The following is a 23,354-nucleotide window of genomic DNA, read 5'->3' as shown; positions in this document are numbered from 1 at the left end:
ATCAAATACTGTAAACAAAATCACCACGCTTTTCTTTCAAATGTAACGTGCATGGTCTATCTAACATAGTCTCTCAAATGAACAGGGGAATGACTCTCCCGAGTTGACCTTCTTAACCAAGATTTTTCTGGTGTCTTGGTTGAAGGTGTGCTCCCTGGAACAGTTTCTGAACCTGAACACTCCTGCACAGTCACGTCCATGTTCTCTGGCACCATGACATCCTTACTCTCCGGTACAGTAGCATTGTCCAACTCCAGTGACTTTACTTCAGGCATCTTCATGGAAACATCTGGTTGTCTGTTGTTTTCATCAACATGCCTTTTCATAGTCTGTCCATTTCCAAGAATGACAGAATAAGACAAAGGACCGGACACATTTTGAACAACAGCTGGAATCCACTTTGGACCAAAGGAGTAGTAATCTCCTTGAACAAAACTTCTGACTAACAAGGAATTGTCATGACTTTCCTTCTGTTTCCGCTGTTTCTTTAGAACTTTTGTTTTAACATCAGGAAGTAACAAATCAATCTGAGTTTCCTTGACATCATCATTTCTGCAGGACTTATTCCAGTAGTAGCATGGAGTGTTGTGCGATAACTGAATAAGAACCTTGACAGTCTTGTCTGGATACTGTCACCTTTCATTTTTTTCATCCCTTCTTTAAAGGTTTGAACAGCACGTTCTGCCAGTCCATTCGAAGAGGGGTGGAAAGGAGCAGTCCACATGGTTGAATTCCATTTAGTGACATGAACGCCTCAAACTCTGAACTAGTGAAACATGTCCTTTTATCAAATACCAGCATCTTTGGTAATCCAAATAAAATGAAACTCTGGCGCAACTTTTCTATGGTGACATGAGTCCTGGCTGACTTCGTAGGATAAATGTCTAACCACTTAGAGTGTGCATCGACCAGAACAACAAACATTTCACCTAAGAAAGGGCCAGCATAGTCCACATGCATTCTAGACCATGGTGTCTCAGGCCATTCCCAAGGATGTAGTGGAGCTGTAGGGGGAGCTTTACTATGTTTTTGACATTCCCCACAATTTTGCACTTCTCTCTCCATTTACATTTACATTTAGGCATTTGGCAGACGCTCTTATCCAGAGCGACTTACATTTTTATCTTATTACACATCTGAGCAGTTGAGGGTTAAGGGCCTTGCTCAGGGGGCCCAACAGTGGCAACTTGGTGGTTGTGGGGTTTTGAACCTGGGATCTTCCGAACCGTAGTCCAATGTCTTAACCACTGAGCTACCCCTGACCCCTCCACATCTTGATCCATACCAGGCCACCACACATATGACCTAGCTAATCCCATTATTCTGGAAATGGTAGCATGTGCCTGATGTAGCAAGTTTAACACATACTTCCTCCCCTTTGTAGGAATCACAACACGTGAACCCCACAAAACACATCCAAGTTTTACACTCAGTTCCATCATCCGCTGGTGGTGAGGACTCAGTGGAGGTTCTGTTTTCTAAAGCCATCCTTTTAACACATTTTCCTTGCACTTGTGACAACACAACATCACGTGCTGTCCAACGCTAGATATGTTTTGTGTCCACTGGCAAGTCATCCAACACGTCCATCATCAAGACGAACTCTTTGTCTTGTTCTTTTACTTCCTCAGATACAGGTAATCTACTTAAACCATCTGTATTTGCATGCTGCGTACCATGTTTATATACGATGTTATACTCATATGCACTCAAACGCACAGCCCATCTCTGTTCTCTGGAACCCATTTATAGGGAATAGGCTTTTTCTGGTTAAGCAAGCTTTTGAGTGGCTTATGATCTGTCTGAATAGTAAATGAATGTCCATATAGATAGATATTTATGGAACCTCTCCTTTCCAAATATGACAGTTAGTCCTTCCTTATCCAGCTGTGAGTATCTCTTCTCTGCAGGTGAAATGGTCCTTGAAACAAACCAAAGTCATCTCTCATTGTTGTCCTCTATTTTGTGCGATAACACCGCTCCTACCCCATAGTGTGAGGCATCGCAGGAAAAAAACAGTTCCTTATCAGCACTATAATGAACCAACACCTTAGCTGATTGCAGAAGAGTCTTTGATTTTTGAAACGCTTCCTCCTGCATTTTCCCCATTTCCACTGAACATTTTGTCGCAACAACTCATGCAGGGGGGCCAACAATGTCGCAAGATTTGGCAGGAACTTCTTGTAGCAATTTTGCATCCCTAAATATGATTTGAGCTCTGTTACATTTGTAGGAGATGGAGCTTCATTAATAGCTTTTACTTTTTTTTTTTCACGGGAAGCAAACCTTCAGCATCCCCTCTATGTCCCAAATACTCTACTTCCTTTTGCATGAAGTTGCACTTTGACCTCTTCAATCTCAACCCCGCTTCCTCTAGGTTCTTTAGCACTTCATTAAGGTTTGCCAAATGAGATTGCCCATCTGCTCCACTCACAAGTATGTCATCCAATTATACGGCTACCATGGGTATGTCTTGCAATAAACTCTCAATAGTCCTTTGAAATATGGCAGGTGCTGAAGCCACACCAAATGGTAAGCGATTGTGAGTGAAGAGTCCTCTATGGGTGTGGATTGTTAAGTATTTTTTCGAGTTGTCATCCATGAGTAACTGCTGATAAGCATGGCTCATGTCCAACTTTGAAAACATCTTTCCTCCTGACAACGCGGCAAACAGGTCCTCCACATGAGGTATTGGATACTGCTCTAAGGAAGACACTTAGTTAACTGTCAGCTTGTAATCTCCACATAGCCTGACTGATCCTTCCGGTTTAAGAATAAGAACTATTGGAGCGGCCCATTCAGAGTATTTGACGGATGTGATTATGTCCTCCCTCAACAGCCTATCAATTTCTTCATCTACCTTTGCCCTCATAGCATAAGGGACTGACCTTGGACAAAAGAATCGAGGAGTCACATTTTCTTTAACATGTATAATGATTGTTGCTCCCTTGAGTGTTCCTAACTCTTCCTTAAAAACGGTCTCATGTCTGCAAAATACACTTTCTAGTGTCTACTTTGTTGTGACAGCAAGACCTTTAAGCTGCATTACTCCTAGCTTATGTCTGCTCTTGATGTCTGCCCAGTCTAAATTTAAGACTTCCATCCAACCTCTACCTAGCAAAGTGGGACCATTGCTTTTTACAACCTTTAGCATCCTTTTCTGCCCCTGTTATTTCACTTTTACCTGAGTTGCACCAACCACTGTAACTGGCGGCCCTGTATATGTCCCAAGTTTCCTAACTAGTTCCAATGTAGACCTTTCTGTTTTATCCCACACTGCCTTGTAAGTCTTTAGGTTCATAATGGAAAGACTGCACCCTGTATCTATTTCAAAATTTACTTTCTTTCCTTCTACTTTCATTCCCACAGTATATCTTGCCTTTATTGTGACAGGCTCTAGCTATGTGGCCTATTTTCCCACATACATGACATTTCTCATGCTTGAATTTACAGTCAGCTGCAACATGCTTTGATCCTTTGCATCGATGAGAAGATGGAGTTATTTCTCCTTCTCCCCTGTTTGCAGCAAATGTTTTATGCACATTGAAACACTTTGCACTGGTGCTAGGGTTCTGCAGGTCTTGGGCATTTTTGCTAGCCGCTTCCACTGAAACTGCGATGGAAAGTCCGATGGAAACCCAGTTTCAAACTTTTCTTAACTTCCAGAGTGGTATGCACATTATCTATCATCATAGTATACGCTTTTGTTCTTCTTCGTCACACACACTGGTAAACTCTTACAAAATAAGAAATAACCACCTCCCTCTAGGGTTCAACCAATGTACTACAAATATCCATCCACTATACTACACTATACTTGGTTAAATAAATAGGTTTTCAGCCTAGACTTAAACACTGAGACTGTGTCTAAGTCCCAAACATTAATTGGCTATTCTATAACTTTGTGACTTCGTAAAAAAAAGCTCTGTAATTTTCATAATACGCAGTACTGACAAGCAGCCTGCATCCTTTGATCGAAGTAGGTGTGGCGGATCATAAGACACTAGCAGTTCACTTAGATACTGCGGCGCGAGACCATTTAATGCTTTATACGTCAAAAGTAGTACAGAGGAACCTTGGATTGAGAGTAACCCGGTTTGCGAGTGTTCCGCAAGACGAGCAAAAATTAGTAATACATTTTGACTTGATAAACGAGTGAGTCTGCTATATATACAAGTACCAAATATCATTGAGTATCATGTGGCACGCATGTGCCTCTTGTTTTGACGCTGAGAGTAACGTGATCACAACTGATCCATTGATTTTTCTTCTTCAGAGCATGTTTTATTTTGTGTATGTATGTGTGTGTGGGGGGGAGGGGGGGATGTGTGTGTGTGCGCTTGTGTGGAGGTGCGTGGGGGGGGGCAGGAGCCTATCCTAGGAGACTTAGGGCACGAGGCAGGGTACACCCTTAACAGGGTACGGATCCATCACAATTTGTGAACAATAATTAGCCATAATCTGCAGGTGGGAGGAAACTAAAGTACCTGGGAAAAAAACCCCACCTAGCATGGGGAGAACATGCAAAGTTTATGCACACAGAGACTGGAATCAAGCCTGGCCAGGAATCAAGCCCGGACCCTGAAGGTGCAAGGCGACAGTGCTAACCGCTAGACCGCTTGCCCTTATTTAACTAATTAAATTTTTTTATTTTTTTTTTACATTTGACAAAAACGTTGGCATGGTGGAGTAATGGTTAGCACTACTCCAGGGTCAGGGATTTAAGTCCTGCCTCGTGGTGTGTGTGGTTTCCTCCCACGGTTCAATGACATGCAGAGTCGGCTAATTGGCATTTCCAAATTGGCCATACTATGTGAATGTGTGTGTGTGTGTGTGTGTGTGTGTGTGCGCGCGCGCATGTGCACTCTGCAATGTATCACCCGCAACCCTGTACAGGATAAACGCTATAGAGAATGAGTGAATGAATAAAACAGATTTGTAAAACTGTGTCCGACTAAACCATAAGAATAAACCACATGTGCAAATGGCACATCCTGGCTTTCTATTGAACTAGCATTCCTATTTGTACACTAGACAATCTTTGTGTAACTTGTAACATCTGATACTGTACATATCACTTGTGGTCGTGTCGCTTGAAACATCCGCTGCTGCACCTATGCAAAGTGTACACCTTACAGCCCCGTCACACACCACTTCTGTTTTTTTGGCATGTTAGATGCTATTTGTTTCACGTGATTGTGATTGTTAGATTGGATTAACAAAGCAAGCTACCTGTCCTAGCAAACTCATCTGAGGTTTTGCTTTCTTTAAAGATAAATTATTTCCATCTATACTGTTGTTACACAGTATATGGCATGACAATATGAAACCTTTTTTCTTTAACTGTTGTGTGTAAAACCGTGTCAATTGCAGCTAGAATCTTAAAGCGCAGAGTAGGGAACTGAAGGCAGGTAATACCGCATGTTCAATAGGATCTGTTTAAGTCACTGGTTTGGATTTGTTACTTTCTAAAGTAGAGTAGTATTTACACTGAATTGAGGGCATCTTTGCTGATGTACATATGTAAAAAAAAATAATAATAATAATAAGAAGAAATAAAAAAGAAAGTTTGCTTTGTCACTTAGTGTAAACATAGAAGAGATATGTTCTTAATACCACAACGTCCTTAAAGCCGGATGTTTATGCATGCCTTAGCCTTTGGTTGTTTTTTTGGTCTTCTGTAGGTGGCTGTCTTTCCTGTGCAGTGCTTTAACTTAAATTCGTATAAGCAAAGTTTCCACAGACATACATGCACCGGTTATTTACCATAAGCTTGTGGAAACTAACACCTCTGCAGCAAAGAAAACAGCTTCACAGATCAGATTAATAAAAATTGAGAGGCCACATTTTAAACTCCTTAACTACTAAGTCAAACTAAGTTGTAATGATTGATAATTTACCACACAAATTGTGTTTTTAATGAATAAAAGCTAAACAATGCTAATCAACAGCTATAAATCTAGGACCAGCAGCTAGCATTTCTAACTTACTTTAGCTTAAAAACTGTTAACAACATTTTCAGAGTGAACACAGTCAAACCTAAAGTAGGTTCCTCAGCTATCTAGTTTGCGAGCTGGAAATTAAACTGATAATTTAAAATGAAGCAAATAGCAGTAGCTAGAGCAAAGTTAGTGTCAATAAGTGCTAGCATATTGTCGTAGGAGCTAAGTTCAGCTCAGAAGTAACTGGAAACGTTTCTAGAAGGTGTCATGCTTTTATTAGACGTTCAGAAATGAGTTCATCTTACTGATATTTTGTAAAAGCATGGCCATGGTGAATCTAAAGGAGCTTGGAAGAACTGTTTACTATTTCTTTTCTGAGGTAAGTGTCTTGTTTAAATTGTTTAAATGCTATTATTTCTTAAATGTGGATTGTGTATAAATACTGAATCTGGTTGTGAGGAGAGGAAATAAGTTAAGCAATCCTGTGTTGGTGTTTCATGTTAGCTAGAAGGCTAGGTGTCTGCAGATCTGCTGTATGTCTGAGAGAAAGCACCAGTTGTGCATTTATTGCTAAACCTTTTGTACTTCTGTTTATTCCTGTTTATTTCTCTTTATTTCTGCTTAACAAACATGTCTGTCATTTCTGTGCTGCTGTTGCATGCTGTGTGATCTTGTGAAACCCATTACAGAATAGACTAGAAGACAAGTGTGAAAAACCACAAAAGCTCATCCTTAACTCTGAGAGTTCAGTTCAGCACCAGGCCGGTAATCTGCTAATCCAGATTCTGCATCGTGTTGCAAGCGGTGTATATAGGTCAACTGGCATTCACAGAATGATGCATCCTGAAGAAAAGAAATGCAAGAGGAAGCACCTGGCTGCTTTACCGCAACGCGCAATTAAACATTGTGTTCTTTTGTACCCTTCCGCCCCTCATCCGTTATCTGTCACTTTCCTGGAAATATTTTATACACAATTTGTATTTTATACAAAGTCTAACTACTTTCATCCCGACCTTGAAACTTAAACTGGACTTTAAAGCAAGGTTTGTCAGGTGAACAAGGAGATAAAAAAAAAAAAAACTAAAAGGAAAGTTTAAAAAATCTAAACAATCATTTTTGAAAATGATGATTTTTCCCCCTTAAGCCATAGAATTTTACATAAGGAGCGAGTGGTGAATGTGTGTGTCTCTTTGTGAAGATCTATGCCGTTTTAACAAGTGAAGACCACTCAGCGGTTGAGTTAAACTAAATTAAGCACGCTTTGGCTCAATGATAAAACAATTTGGCGTTTCGATGCTCCTGAAATATCACATTTCAAGAAAAAAAAAAACCCTATGATTAACTTGATTATGAAAAACGACAAGGGCTTTGTTCATTTGAAATGTTTTACTCGCTAGGTAATGGGTAAAATGTCTGGCTAATGTTTGTTCTTATGATAGCATTGTAGTTCGTTAAAAAAATTATTTGAAAAATAGGAAGAGATGTATAGGTTTAGAAGGATTAAAATAGAGGATTGAAACTGCAAATATTATTAAATATTAAGATAAAATATTAACGGTAATCCTTATCTTTTTAATTGTTTTACCCCCCCAACCCCTGAAATAATCCCTGAACGTGTCACATCACGCTCCATGAAATTGAGCTATGATCTCAGTATACATGGTCACAGATTCTCAGGTTTCCTACAACCCCTAAATGTGAATGAGTGCAATGCATTCTGGTGACATTCATAATGTCAGGTGTGTAATTCAGGTGTATAATTACCAACATTACATTTGGTTCTGCAGGACTAGTGTTGGGAACCTATGTGTTACAGGTTTGCGTTTAAGCTCAGTATTCATGTTGAGGTTGTGTCCTACTGTCCTTAATTTCAGCTAAGGGAAACGGTGATCTGCATCTATTATTAATTAAAGGATATGTTCAAACAACAGGTGTGCTCCATGTGAGAGGCTTTAAAAATGTGTTTGTGCGTCTTTATTAACTCATATTTCATTCAAGTAAGCAATTAAATGCCAAACTCAATCGTCTTATAAGTATCCACTGCCATAAAAGAGAAGATGAAGCTATATGTGTGCTGCTGACTCGGACAGTCCATTCCATATCAGGATATTTCTTATGATTAGAATGTTTTAATGTGGCACTCAGCACAAGAGCAGCGCTATCAGTTGTACAGATTGGTCTGAAGAAGCAAGAATTGATGCTGGCACTGATTTCATCGAGATTAATCCAGCCAATCAGACAGTGACAGACGTTTAAAAAAGAGTGATTCCTATCCAAACTAGCACCACTGGAATGCGCTGGACAAACAAGCACAGAGGCTCCACTAGTGCCAGTGGTCTTAATAAGTCTTAATACCTGTATCTGTCTCAGTAAAGCTATTACAGAGTACTAAAAAGTTCACTTTGATGTATAGATTATAAGTGAATATTTTAATATGAATATCAATATTGTGTTTTTTTTCCCACTCTGAAGCTTAGTGTATAAAATCTCTTATAACATAAGCATGCTAAAACAGTTTGAAACAATAGACTTGTGTGTTCTCTTGTCACACTTTGTAAACCTTCAAGAGCTGAATAAGGAACTTTCTTGTTCTGTTTTTCACTGTGATGACTAATGAACTGAGCCAGATAGATTTAGTATGAATGCAATCACATAATGACATCACTGCGTTATAGCATATCAATACTTAAAATAAGTGACCACCCTCAAAAGGTTTTCTGTTTCTGGCCTAAGTGTTACTTCCTCCTGCCTGTGACATTCTCTGTGGTTTAACATTCAGGTTCCTGTTTCTGCACCAACTGTTAATACCAGAAATGAACAGGTGGACTAGGCACAAATAATGTTCTGTTGGTTACTTGGTTAAAGACTCTTGGTTCTCATGGTTACTTAAAAAAAAGTATAATTAAATCACATTGCTTTAACTTCAGTGATTGTTCATCATAAAATATGTAATAAAATATGATTCTATGATACTTTTCATAACAATTGAAGAGTAAAAAAAAGCATTTAGAGTAAGTAAATTATACAAAGTGAATATTTTAAATTTTATTTTGTTTTTATTTCAGAATTTAATTTGCAGAAAAAAATCATATTTTGATATAAAATAGTTTTATGTTTTATGATACTATCATCGTTTTATGATATGATAAGTGAAAGTGCATAAGCATAAGTGAAATGCTTAAATGACTTTTGATGACCTAAAAATTCCAAAGAAAAGTTTCAGTATGAAATAAGAGAAATAAGAAAATTTTACAAATTATGGAAAACTTTAGCTGTGAAAAGACTTTTAAATTTACATTATTTGCAAAAAATAAAATAATAAAATTGTAGAATAAAAATAGGAAATATAATCAAATATAATCAAATATAGATGAGTTGACGTGGAATATAGAGACAATGTCCACTTACAGGAAAGACAGTGTGCAGAATGTGCAGAATAATGTGCGATGCCACAGTTTAAAGTTTACAGTTCTGTGTTGTGTGAAATGTGCAAATGTGCCATATGTAATGTGTAATGAGCAACATGATGAGTAGTAATATAACATTTCCAGATCATTAGATGTGTATAAAAAAGTAATTTGTGAAGAATTTAACTTTAACTCTATCAATCCTTTTTCCCCATCACTGATCTAAAACTAACAGGAGATCTGAAACGAGGAAGAGAAAAGCCTGAACTGTTAAAAGAGGAAACACAAAGAGACAGTTTTCTCACCATTCCTTATCTCGTCTGCTGAAGCATCCTTTAGTTAGTATAAGAGTAAATAACTAAAGTCAAGGTATATTTCGATCTGTGGAGTGTCACATGATGGGCCAAACACACAAAAGCAGTTATGCTGGAACATGATTAAATAATTTCCACAAATTTCATTATAATTCTTAAATTAAGCGGGTGATATTTCTATATAAGTAAAAGCATTTCGAGACTGGCCCATTTACTCCATGCGTTCTAATCTTGTCATGTTAAACACGGCAACTTTTCCAGAGTTGTCATGGCAACCTGACAAGCCGCATCGTCCTGCAAATTCTGGATTCGAGACGGCCAAAGCCATCTGCCCTGCAAAGTCATAAACACACACACACAGTAACACTTCATTCTAAGCAGAACAGTATGAAACTAGTATTTTCATTTCCAAATGCACACAGTATAAAGAATTACTATATATACATATATATATATTTTAAACTATTTTTTCTCTAAGATCATGGATAAATGATGGTTGAGTTAAAATACTGCGTAAAGCCTTTTCAGGCACACCCTAAGGATTCCCAATGGGGTTAAGGTCTGGACTGTGAGGTGGCCAATCCATGTGTAAAAATGATGTCCCTGAACCACTCTTTCACAATTTGTGCTCGATGAATTTGGTCATTCGACTTCATTTTATTGCCATATAAGGTTGCTGAGCCCACTACATGGCCACAATTCATGACTTCATGGGCTACCCTTCTTACCCTGACGTGCCCATCACTTTGAAACAGGTTTAATCTGGGCTCATTATACCACGTGAGCTTTCCTCCAACATCAACTTCTTATACTCCCTAGCAAACTGAAGGCTTTTCTTCAATTAGTCTCACTGATAAGTGGTTTTCTTAAGGCTACACAGCTGTTTAGTCCCAATCCCTTGAGTATCTTCACATTGTACACATGCTCTTACATTCACTATTGTACATACAGGAGGTGTGAACTCTAATGATGTTTTTTTATCATTTGATTTCACTAATGTTTAAGTTATCTCCCATCATATCTTCATTCAGGATGTTTTTCAGACCACATTTCCTTTTTAAAGATGATGGCTCATCACTATCATTTTAGGTTTTAGTAGTGTGTTTTACAGTTCTTATCCAAATTGTACTAGTTTCAGCAATCTCCTTAGTTTTTTTTTTTCTTGATGTAGTCCAATAATGTGACCCTCCTGGCTCAGATAGTTAAGACTGCACAAAGGATTGTAGATTCCCCAACCTCGACTTTAGTGCAATTATCTTTTGTATATTCTTACGTTTCTTATTGCTGTTGGTCTCCGAGACCTACCAAACAAATGTTATTGTATTACTACAATAACAATAAAGTCTCCTAGTCTTAGTCCAATCTTAAGAAATGAAAAGCTACTCACTGCATCAGTTGGGGTTAAATAACCATGTTAATCAGTGCAGTTATTATCTAATGGAAGGTTCTTAACTATTCGGTGCGTCAAGAAAACCTTTACTCAACCAAATGGCTGACATCATCCCTATGAGGTGGATTTTAAGATGGCTGAGAGGCTCTTAGCTGATGAAGGCTTACATAAATGTAACTTGTCCCACTGAATTTCTGTCTCTTCTTCTTCTATCTCCAGCTGGAAACAGAGAATGTTCTTTCCTGAATTTGAACTTTTTTTTTTCCGGGTATGGAACTTCCCCTCCCTAAATAACGCTTTTTTTGGTGTGGTTGTTACTGTGTGTGTATGTGGTGTCTGAATGAGCAAATTTCCTTTGTATTGTTCAACTAAACTATAAACTGCATGAGACAATAAGCAAACATACGACTTTCTTGTGAAATTCAACATTTACCTGCAGATCTCTCTCTCTCTTTATTTGTCTACCTTTTTCTTGCTGTCTGTCTGCCAGTATTCAACTAAATTTTTTCTTCAACTTCACTGTTTGTACTGTGAGCATACAGTCTCTGTTTCTTGGGTAGCTTGGTTCTCCTTTGTTTCTTGGATCTTTTTTATTTCAGATTCTTCCATGTTCCTGGTTCCAGGTTCTATGGTACTCCAAGCCCTCCAGTATTGAGGGTTCTCCTGTACTCATGGTCTTCCAGTATTCAAAGTTCTCCCATATTCCAGGTTCTCATATGTTTAAGGATTTCCTGTAACATCCAGGTTCTGTTTAAAAAGTCTTTGTTTTATGCTAGTCTTACTGCGCTTTAAAGTTCTTTCATGTACGTTCATTTTCTGTCACTTATCTCGTGTAGGGTCCAGCTCATCTCAGGGCACAACTACACTCACACACACAGACACGCGCACACATGCACCCTTTCACACACACTACACCACATGCCTTTGCACTGTGAGAGGTAATTAAAGTACACAGACGAAAACCCACCAAGCACATGGAGATCATGCAAACTTCAGTCATGCACACACACACACACACACACCCTCAAGCCCGGAGGTGTGATTGACATCACTAGGCCCTGAGTCGCTCTACAAACTAATCGTGTTCTGATAACATCATAAGCCCAAAGAACAGTCCATGTGCTCTTATGCTTATGATTTTATTTTTTTTATTAATCACTGGTTAATGTGACTTCACAAACAGCGCACACAGTTGTTGATTGACACAAGACTTCTCATTTCTATGTTATATAAATGAATGTGGAACTGTTCAGCTTCTCATTTTCTTCAATGTACGGTTTCAATCATTCGTAATGTACTTGCCACACAAAGGCAAACGCATGCAAACACACACACTCACATTTATTTATAGTTCCTGATAGAGGTGTGTCAACCTTTTGATGTTTATTAAACAAGTTTGTGGTTTGCTTTTGCATTTTAGATGAGATGAGGTTTTACACACATACTGCACCTATATACTGTACATACACATGGCTCTGCTCTGTTGCATAAGACATTACGAGATCTCAGCAATGCGTCTGAGACCTCGTGTTTTAATTACAGCTCAGTTTTATGTCCTTTTATAAAGCAGGAATTAATAATACATCGGGTAGATGTAAAATAAATGGCTTTGTGTCATGCTGTTATAGGAAAATAATCAAGAACGGGCTGGCGTGATAACGTCATGGCAAAAAGTTGTGGTATATGATTATGCACTGAACTCTGAGTCTGATGCAGATCAGGCAGGTTTAAGTTCCATTTAGCCCTGATGGGCTCATACTGAATTCCGTGTGAGGTCTGTGTGTGTGTGTGTTTATGGCCCATGCTGAAGACTCATCAAGTAGCTGCGATTTCATTAACACCTCTCTCTCTCCTTTCACATCTGGTGACATTTAAACGGTCAGACGTGACTTCCAATGTGTGTGTAGGTAATAAAATGTCTCATCATGACTCCATTTCAGAAGGATTTTGGTCTGGGCCACAGTGATGATGGTAAGACGATTAGTATTCTAGATTTGTGGTGTATCTTTTAATACAGTGTATTAGTGTATTACACCTGTGCATCTCCATGGTCCAGTCAGCCGATCACATGCTGAGGTGGAACGAGTACTAAACTATTTTATTCAAGTAAAAGATACATTTTTACTTAAGTACAAGTAAAAGTATCAGTCTAATGACCTACTCAAGTAAAAGTAAAAAGTAGCGAATTTAAAAATGTTATTCCAAGCATTCCAAATGATTGCTAGTCCCAAATGGCACTGCTGCATTAGGTAGGATATCCAGTGTAAAACCTATGCCAAGTTGTGTGCAGATCAGACAGTTAACAGAGGGGGAATCTTTATTAAAGGAAGACGTACTGGATGATAAAAACAAGGTTTCTGGTTTTGCATCCAGCTTGCATGTTTTTTCCTGGGTAAGCTCAGGCTCTGCACATTGTGTAGACGTACTAGATGACAAAAACAACGTTTCTGATTTTGCATCCAGCTTCAACAGAGCAAGCCATTTGTAGAAAGCAAAAGCTTTGTCAGCATGTATTTTGCTTTTACTTTGCCTTTTTCGTCCTTACAGGTGAAAGTAGCTGCGCTAGTTGCTTACCAGGTTCAGACGAGATGGTGGCGAAGTGAAACCACTTAGTGGGCGTGCTATGAGTACTAACGTGAAGGCCCAAAAACTCGTATCCTGATTGTAACACAGTTTTCCTGTTGAGTTTTTTCAGTCACCCAATACACATACGCTTAAAAGGGCGTAAAAAACATTATTTTAGATTTTCCTATAAATATTTTTCAAGTCCTTTATACAAGCATGACATTTTCCAAAAACACCTACCGCACCTTTAACGTCAACCCGAGTGATGAAGGTAACGTTTCCTAAAGAGAATTTATTTAGATGAGTAATCTGTGTACGTTCACTTCAGCTTGTAATTTAAAATTTTAGTAAAATATTGGCACCTAAGTTTCTTTTTTAAAATTCTAATAGAGTTCCCAGTTTGGAGAAATTGAATTCGTTCTGATGCAATGTAGTTTTGCAATTTGAGAATAGATCCTATTTAGGTTGTCACATTTGAGCACTTATTTCTAGAAGGAAGTTAAATCGTGAGCCAGTAGCATGCTTACTGCTCTAGAAAGGGTTATATTATTAATCAGGTGTAACACGCACTAGGTTTTAGGTCAGGTGGATATTTTGAGCTTGCAGACGTATTTAATGTCTACACAGATGCGTATGAGGATTTATAGAATAACGGAACATAGGGAGGCGCAAAGAAACACTTCCGTTCTCACAAAACAGTTTCCTGTCAAACCACACAAGGACATGACTTTACACACCCGCCCCACACACACACACACACACACACACACACATCCCATTTTGCTTTATTTTAATCTAAAACATTGCTATTTATAATAACATTCTCAGCTGTTAGTGCAAGTGAGCAAGTGATACTGTTGCTGAGACAACAGTGTTAAAGTGGTTGATGTGTTTTTCTTACATTACAGTAAAAACACCACATGATACTTTGTATATGTTTACATTATACTTTAATGTTATGATGAGGCCCCAGTGCGATTTCTCACACTTTGCTGAAGCTTTATCAGCAGTCTTAGTTGTGGAGTTTCTGCAATAAAACTCTTTCTGACCAATCAGAAAACAGGATTTGACAGATTCCATGCCTTGGGATAATAATGTGTGAAATATCTTCAAATCCTTCACAATCATGAAGAGAAAAAACTGTCATACTTTAAGACCCAGGAAAGCCATTGCAGATTTGCCTATAACGCGATTAGAATGATGTCATCGTTCATGCCCCTGACGTGCGTCCTCTGTCTCTGTTCTGTTCCGATTTGAGCTTGTCTTCTTCCTGAAATCGAATGAGGGGAAAATCGAGTTGCTGCTCCAACCAGTGAGCCACCGCTAGCAACTTGCTGTCCTGAAGGCGCTGGCCAATTAGCTGCAAGCCTATAGGAAGTCCTCTGCTGGATAGTGATGTCGGGACGGTGACAGCAGGGAGACCTGGATGAGACAGATGGACAGATGGAGTGAGGTTTTTTTTTGGTAGTTTTTTTATTACAAAAAAAATAAAAACCATCTTACAAATAACAATTAAAAGCATGTGATTATTTAAAAAGTGGTACGGTGGTGTAGTGGTTAGCACTGTCGACTTGCACCTCCAGGGTCCAGGTTCGATTCCCAGCCAGGTTCGATTTCAGTCTCTGTGTGCATGGAGTTTGCATGTTCTCCCCATGCTTGTTGGGTTTTCTCCAGTTACTCTGGTTTCCTCCCAGCAGATTAAGTTAATTGGTGTTCCCCAAATTGCCAGTAGTGTGTGAATAAGTGTGTGTATGAGTGTGCTCTCAGCGATGGATCGGCACACTGTCTAGGGTGTACCCTGTCTGGTGCCCTAAATGTCCCGGGATAGGCTGCAGGCCCCCCGTGACCCTGAATACAGGATAAAGCGGCATGGATGATGAATGATTATGTAAGGAATAAGGTTTTTTACGGGGCAAGCTGTTATAGGAAACTAACCATCATCATCTTATATTCCTGTTCCTGCTCTGAAACTGATTACTTTCCTATAACAGCATGATCCAAAGTGGTCTACTTATGTTAACATGTTGAAAGTTACAATATTACAAGTTCCTAAGTTCTCTATTATGTTTACGTGTATGTTATAGCAGCTATAAACACTCGACCCCCCCCACCACAGCCTCTCCTTATCCTCTCTCCAAGACAAAACTCGTCCTGTTTCTGAGAAGCGTAAAACTCCTGTGTTGAAGTTACAACTTTACAGTACCTCTTACACTAGAGACTCTTTCTGTAAATGAGACTGACAAATTAATCAACACCTCTTGATTAATCAGTATGAAGAAACCAGAAACATACAGTACTAGTGTACACTGTGGAGGAACATTAATGAGTATGTGTGCGTGTGAAACGAAAAAAAAAAAAAAAGTGTGCATGCATTCTTAGACTTCCTCTTCTTTCTGCTAGAACAAGTCACGGCCACAAGTTCAGTTAACCGTTACTTCACTAAACAATTAAGCGTAGACCCAACCAAGTGCTGGGAACCGATACAGATTAAAGAAATCCTGAAATAAAGAGCGCAAATAAGTCAGCAATCTAGACAATTGTGTCTAAAGTATGTGTGGCTGAGATTGTGAAAGACACTTGTTGTGGAAGAGGCGCAGCTGTCTGTGGGAACTGTACACACAATCATTCACCAACACCACTAGCCACATGACCTGTACAGTCCTGACCTCACTCCAGGCCTGTTCCATATGTTTGGGCCATTAAAGGAGTTCCTGGGAGGCCAGAGTTTCAGACCTAAATCAGACAGATCATAGCAGTGAGAAAACATTCTACCTTAATGGTATCCAAGCACTAATGAAACACTGGGATGAGTGCAGTAGTGTTGCCGGGGATTATATAGAGAAATAAAGGGCGTTTTTACCCTTATAACTGTGTTCGGTTATTTTGCGCAGTCAAAAGTCACGGTTTGATTTGAACACCTCTTTTATTAATGGTAAAAACCTTAACAGACACAATGTTGTTTTTTAACCCATCCATGGCTTATTTTAAGCATTTTCAGTGTTTCACCTGAAAGCGTTTTTATTTAGGCCTATTTATTGAATTTTTTTTACAGTGCGTGTTTAAATGTAGAAACATATATATTAAGGGTGAAAGCAGTGTTCTGTTATTGCACAAAGACACACAGACCACTTGTGTGTTATTTCAGGCAGCGATGATGGTCATCATCATCATCATCATCATCGTAATCATTTTCTCTAACTCACTCCTTTCGTAACTCTGGTTATTTTAATCATGAGGTTTTTAAAAACACAGCTGATCCACTGTGTGGGAAATCAGAGTTAACGTCACGCTGCATAATTTTGCAACCACTGTGTTTAAATAAAGACAAAAAAAACTTTGAGTGTTCGAGCTATTTGGAGGAAAAAAGAACTTCCTCTACTAAACTAATAATAATCTTGTACTGTGTCCTTACTGGCTAAAAGAGCTTCTGCATTCATCCCACGACTGGCCCTTATCCAAGTGTGTGTCGTCATAGAAGCAGAAATAGCCTGAATGACTTCTTCCCTTACCTTCACACCATCAGGTGACAAGCCACTTGTACAGTATAGTACAGTAATAGCGGGTGTATAAGAAGCTAACTGCTTGTACACTACACAAAAAACAACTATGTGAAAATCAGTTTACTGCTACCTTTATTTTCACACTAGTTTAGCGAGCATAATTGGGCAAAAAAAAAAATTAAATCACGCAAGTTTAATAAAAGGTTGTGTGCAACAAGAGCAAATAATTATTAATTGTCGATTCATCGTGTAGTTGTGACTCACATACAAGTAACTGCGTAGTGTTATAGGGATTAAACAATGCACGTCCTGTAACCATGACAACACATCATTAAGTTAATACAGCCTTTCTAGCTGGTATAATATTTTAGTATTAACAGATTTTAGAATTCTGGTTCTAGTCTGTGACATGAGAAGTGAACGAACATACATTTTATTTAAATTCCAACATAGAAATTTCCTCTTTTAAACTGTTTTACTGCTCAAATTATCATCTTTTCTATTGTTCTTCATTCTCACCTGGAACACAGGACTAAGTGGCTTTGTTACAGCGGGAAGTATTATGCACACGACAAAAAGAAGTTTTAAGGGTAGCACAAAGGGTGCCAATACTTAGTATAAATACTGACGGGCTTGAGAAAACAGAGGTGAGTTTTTTTAAACTATATGTATATTGAAAAATCAACAAATCTGTGTGTACAGGAAGGAGAATTTTCTAGCGTAGGATTGGTGGAGACGATCATGTGACGTCACACCTGCTAAGTTGACCGGCTGGGTGAAGATGTCGTCCTGTGCACTGCGTGTACGATTGTCCTCCTGGATGAAGTCTGAGTATGTGGCTGCGTCGCTCAGGGTGGTGGGCGTGAGGAGGACGTCAATGCCCGAGGAGAAAATGCGGCGGAAATCCTCCGTGATCAGACGTCTGATCTGCTGAGCCTTCAGGAAGTAGCGCTCGTAGTTCCTAAACATATGGAATGTTCACATGACTACATATTGTAAAGGGGCAGAGTTCTAAGTGCTAAACCGTTACAATGTAACTAGCCGGAGTCCAAAACACTAAATTGTTACAATGTTACTAGCCTGAAGTTCTAAACCGTTACATTGTAGTGTTCTCGCATAATGTGTGAACAGGAAGTCCCCTACTGTTTCAACAGGAAATAGTTTCCTGAGAGAACCCTGCGTCGTACGACATCGTTAAAGCCCTCGTGGCGTGTTGTGGCGTACAGCGCCTCTGTCGAGCTCTCCTCTGCACTGCGGTGACCTAGAACACCACAAACGTACAAGATATAAATTTTAAAAATCACACACCTTTAATCTCTTGCTCTCTCTGACACTTTATTTGTTCTCACTCTCACCGTACTGCAGACCATCGAAGCGCGCCATGTTGGACGCCACCTCGCAGCAGCAGAGCACATGGTAGCACACGATGGAGTACTGAGTGTGAGGGAGCGATACCTCACACACTCGCGCCCCTGCTCGCTCAAACATGTCCGCTACACGGGTCCACTCGGACAGCGTCTCGGCTGACAGACCCGGAGCGTGGTATTCCTACAACACACACACACACACACACACACACAGAGACTGCAATTTACAGCTTAAAGAGGCAGTGCATGAGACTTCTTCTAGCCCCTGCTGGATGCGCAGGGAACTGTAACTACAATAATTTGTACAATAAGAAACAACGTCATCGTTTCTGACTCTGTTTCACTGCTGCTAAGTTTAATGCATTGTTAAAGAAGCAGAGTAGATTTCTGAATAACATTTACATGTTTAGCATTACACATCTAAGCGCTGAAACATTACACACACTGCACGTCGAAATCTTGGTGGATGAGCCGTTACCATGGAAACGATAACCGATTAGAACAAGCAGTGGCATTAATATAAACCTGACCACTTGGATTCCTCAACAGGACTGTAATACAAGTAAAGATAATACACACAAAAACATTATGAACATAAACATAATGATGGACTTCATTGGAAAGGAGTGTGTATGCCCTGAAAATAAAGGCTGTCCCATTTCCAAGTAAGACATATTTAAAAGGCGGACCCCAAAAGCTTAGCTGTAGATAAATATTTAATCAACTGGAGGCTGCATGTGTACCCTTGTGATAATGAACAGGATGTACGACGTGACACATCTAATATCAGGATCAGAGATCAGACATGAGCGATCAGTCACATTGAGTTACCTTCGGGATGCCAACGCAAACACCTCGAACATCAAACCCCTGAGGGAGAGCAGAGGGAGACTCAGGAGCATGGACTGTAGTCGAGTCTTTCACATCCCGACCCTGCAGAACTCCTGCACACACGATATACACACATCCACATATAAAGTAATATTACAAACAATAATGATAACAAGAATAACCTTTCTACAGTTTTTCTCTGAAAATGTTATTTCTGCATATTAATGCAAAAAAAAAAAAAAATCAATACACCTAATAAATATAAGAATATTTTTAATCATTCTTATTCATCAATCCTTCAGTAATGGCCTGTACTGTAATCATTTAGTTCTGTTTATTTAACATTATATTAAATAATTACAATCTAAATTTTAAGACTTTGTTTGGTATTTTTTAGCAATATAATTCCTGATTTTTTCTTTATATTTATTTTCATTCAATACTTAAATATGTACTACATATATGCTTGTATTATTTGTTAATATTTAATATTATAAAAACATAAATACTTGTAAAATTTAAATGACTATATGTATAATTAATCAATCAAATAAAGAATGTTAGTTATAATAAATAATTCTAAATGACTGTATTATTTTAAAATTAAATTTCTTTGTATTTTTGTGTTCATTTTTTGGGGTAAGGTCATGAATTAATAAAATTAATAGGTAAATTTATAAGTAACAGTCTACAGTATATGGTATTTTAATACATAATAATGTCAAATAATAATAGAGATGAGGACAGTAGATGAGAATATAAGGACATTTGATGATGTGAGGTGAAGAGGAAAGTGGCAAAGGCTAAGGAACAGGAGTTTAATGAGTTGTATGAGAAACTAAACCCAAAGTGGAAGAAAGGGATTTAGAAAAGGATACACTACAGGTTAGGGTGAAAAAAGACACAGATGGAAATGTATTGATAAGTTAGAAGAGTGTTTTGAGAAGGTGGAGGGAGTATTTTACAGAGGTTATGAATAAAGAAAAGGAGAAAGAGAGAGAAGGTTGGATGAGGTGGAACTATTAAATCAGGTAGTTCGGGTTGGCGTGAGGACAGAAAGAGAAGAGGCAGAAAGAGTTGCATTGTGTATTTGTAAATCAAGAGAGAGTGTACAGTATGACAGCATGTCCAGAGATGAACTGCAGTATTGCATGAGGAAGTCAGGAGTGGCAGAGTGGAAAAGCACTTTTTGTAAGTCGCTCTGGATAAGAGCGTCTGCCAAATGCCTAAATGTAAATGTAAATGGTGCAAGATATGTACAAGGACAACGATACAGTAGTGTGATGTGCCACAGCTACGACCGACTGGTTTAATGTGGAGGTGGGACTGCAACAGGGATCGACTCTCAGCCCCTTCCTGTTTGCAGTGGTTGATGGATGAAGTTAGACAAGAGTCCCCATGGACTATAATGTTTGTGGATGATATTGTGATCAGCAGCGAGAGTAGAGAGCAGGTTGAGATGAGTCTAAAAAGGTGGAGGGATGCATTGGAGAAGAGGCATGTAAATCAGTAGGAGCAAGACGAGAAGTCAAGATGTGTGTAAATGAGAGGGGGGTGGGGGGAAAGATGCAATTGCAAGGGGTAGAGGTAGGGAAGTTAGAGGGGTTTAAATATTTAGGGCCAACTGTCCACAGCAATGGGGAGTGTTATAGAGAAGTGAAGGAGAGAGTGCAGTAGCCAGAATAAAAAAGTGTGTAAATGACGTGTCGTACTGAGCGTGATGGCGGCATCATGGACGCTCCTACTCATGATGCCCGGGACGTCCATAGAGTTAACGAGAGGGATGAGGCCGTGACGAGACAGCAGACCGTAGCTGGGCTTCAGCGCCACAACGCCACACAGAGATCCTGGGTTCCGGGTGGAGCCGCCCGTGTCCGAGCCCAGAGCGCTGACACAGAGAGATGATCAGTGACTTATTGTTACAGTGCAGTGAATGTGTGATGTGTGTTATGTGCTCACATCAGTGCACTGTGACACAGAGCTGTGTCTCTTTGTAAAGCTACAGCATATGCATGTGGTGCTGTAAATGCTAAATATTACTTAAAATTGGCTACCGTCTGTCATGTCATGTGGTTTTCTTTGTCACGGTTTGCTGGATAAACAGTTTGTATAAAGACTCACAGGAAGCTGGTCAGAGATGCCACAGCAGCTGCACTTCCTCCAGAACTTCCACCAGTAATCGCCCAGTCGGTGTCTGGATCTGCCCCGTCGTTAAGCGCGCGGTATGGAGCGGCGTAACTCCAGGGGTTCCTCACTGGCCCGAACGCTCCATCAGTGCTGCCGGATCTGTGTGAGAGAATCCGAATCCTCTACAGCTATTCTAGGATTTATGCTCATGTTCCATTATGTTTGTTCTGTTACCCCATAGCAAACTCGTCCAAGTTGGTCTTCCCAACCAGCACAGCTCCCTGATCCAGTAACTTCTGCACCACTGTAGCGTTAAACGGAGGAAAATACCCTACAAACACAAGTGCATGTTTTATAACACAGCAACACTTTTCAATTTTGCTTTGAATATGCGTTGTATTATCATCTGCTTACCTTGCAGCATGCGAGAGGCGCACGTAGTCTCTATGTTCTCCGTGCAGAAGTTGTCTTTTACAGAAAAAGGAATCCCTTCCAGCAGACTACGAGGTTCACCTGGTTTAGAGAATTTACACTGCTTAAATAAAAATTTACACTGTCTAAATAATAACAATAATAATAATAATAATAATAATAATGAAAAATGGCCATCCATGTTGTTTAAAGGATAAACAGTTCTGTGATGATAATAATAGCAACAAGAGATAAAACAAATCACATTTATTTATATTATCATTAGAGCCAAGGTTTGATCCCAAGCTCACATGTTCTTGCTGTGACCATTTGGGTTTTCTCTTGGTTCTTTGGTTTTCTTGCACCTCCCTCAAACGTAACATGCTTGGTGGATTCATGATTTGAGGATCCGGGTTCGGTGGGTTGTCACACCCTATACTACTCAGCCACACAGTCTTGCAGTCCTACTCATACATGCAGTCTTGGTCCCAAGCCTGGTTTGAAAACTTGTGTCAGGAAGGGCATCCAGCGTAAAACCTGAACCAAGATGTGTGCAGTTTGGATGGTCCCCTTAATGCAAGCAGTCAAAAGATAGTTTCCAGTGTCCTGTGTTGGTCTGGCATCTCATCCGGTATGCACGTCCACCTCACACCAGGTGTTCCCAGGATAAGCTTCCAGGATAAATCTCTTGACAATAAATGTATGAATAAATTATTATTAGTATCTCTCTCTCACACACACACACGTACACACTCACACACCTCTGAGCAGCCGGTCATCTGCCTCCTGTGCCTTTTTCATTGCCAGTTCCTCTGTCACAGTGATGTAGGCGTTGAAGTGGCGTGTCTTCTTGATACGCTGCAGACATTTTCTGCACAGCTCTGTAGCCGAGAGCTTTCCTTCCCTCAGAGCCGCGGACACCTGAGCAACATCACACCATCAGAACGTTTTGTTTTCATCTCAGCACCCAAAACTGACTTTACACACTATTATATTCAAATCAAAACACACAATACATCTTTGTACATAATAAAGTCATGTTTAATAAATTACAAAACTCATTATAGTATATTTTATAGACGAATAGATCGTTTATTAAACGGCAAGAAATTAGCTAAATAATAATTCCAGACATTATTTATGCAAAATCTTGCTATTTTAGACAAATTTGCTATTTTAAAGGGTGTAACCTCATCTTTACAGAGTACTGCATTCAAATTAATCGCATATTTTAATACTTATAGTAAACATATTTTAATTGTTTATCATTTTTAATTAAATCACCTCTTTTATAGATAAACTCAGCATAACTGCAGAAGTCCTCCGCTTTTCTGACTTCTCTACTCTAACCGCTTCCTTTACTGGACGCCGCCATGTTGGTTTCCTTTGACCTGTGTGACGTCGCAGGATTCTAATCTCTGATTGGTCGATGGCGTCAATCCCGGAAGTAAACATGCCCCGTTCGTTTTTTTCCCTCCTGTGTACGATATATAGTTTGTT

At 39.3% G+C, this 23,354-nt stretch overlaps 1 protein-coding gene across 1 annotated transcript; it reads right to left on the bottom strand.

Annotated features, from left to right (window-relative positions):
• Positions 1–14,564: 14,564 nt before the first annotated feature.
• qrsl1 (glutaminyl-tRNA amidotransferase subunit QRSL1) lies at positions 14,565–23,228 on the bottom strand. Its single transcript, XM_053510035.1, has 11 exons — positions 23,139–23,228; positions 22,616–22,775; positions 21,858–21,956; positions 21,678–21,774; positions 21,438–21,602; positions 21,029–21,204; positions 19,317–19,429; positions 18,474–18,666; positions 18,262–18,379; positions 17,874–18,079; positions 14,565–15,040 (listed from the first exon to the last, which is right to left on the bottom strand). The coding sequence occupies exons 1-11, from the start codon at positions 23,160–23,162 to the stop codon at positions 14,829–14,831; spliced, it is 1,563 nt and encodes a 520-aa protein (XP_053366010.1). The 5' UTR covers positions 23,163–23,228; the 3' UTR covers positions 14,565–14,828.
• Positions 23,229–23,354: the final 126 nt, after the last annotated feature.

Source organism: Clarias gariepinus, chromosome 13 (assembly GCF_024256425.1).
Source record: "Clarias gariepinus isolate MV-2021 ecotype Netherlands chromosome 13, CGAR_prim_01v2, whole genome shotgun sequence".
Lineage (NCBI taxonomy): Eukaryota > Metazoa > Chordata > Actinopteri > Siluriformes > Clariidae > Clarias > Clarias gariepinus.
This window is presented reverse-complemented; position numbering and strand designations above follow the sequence as displayed.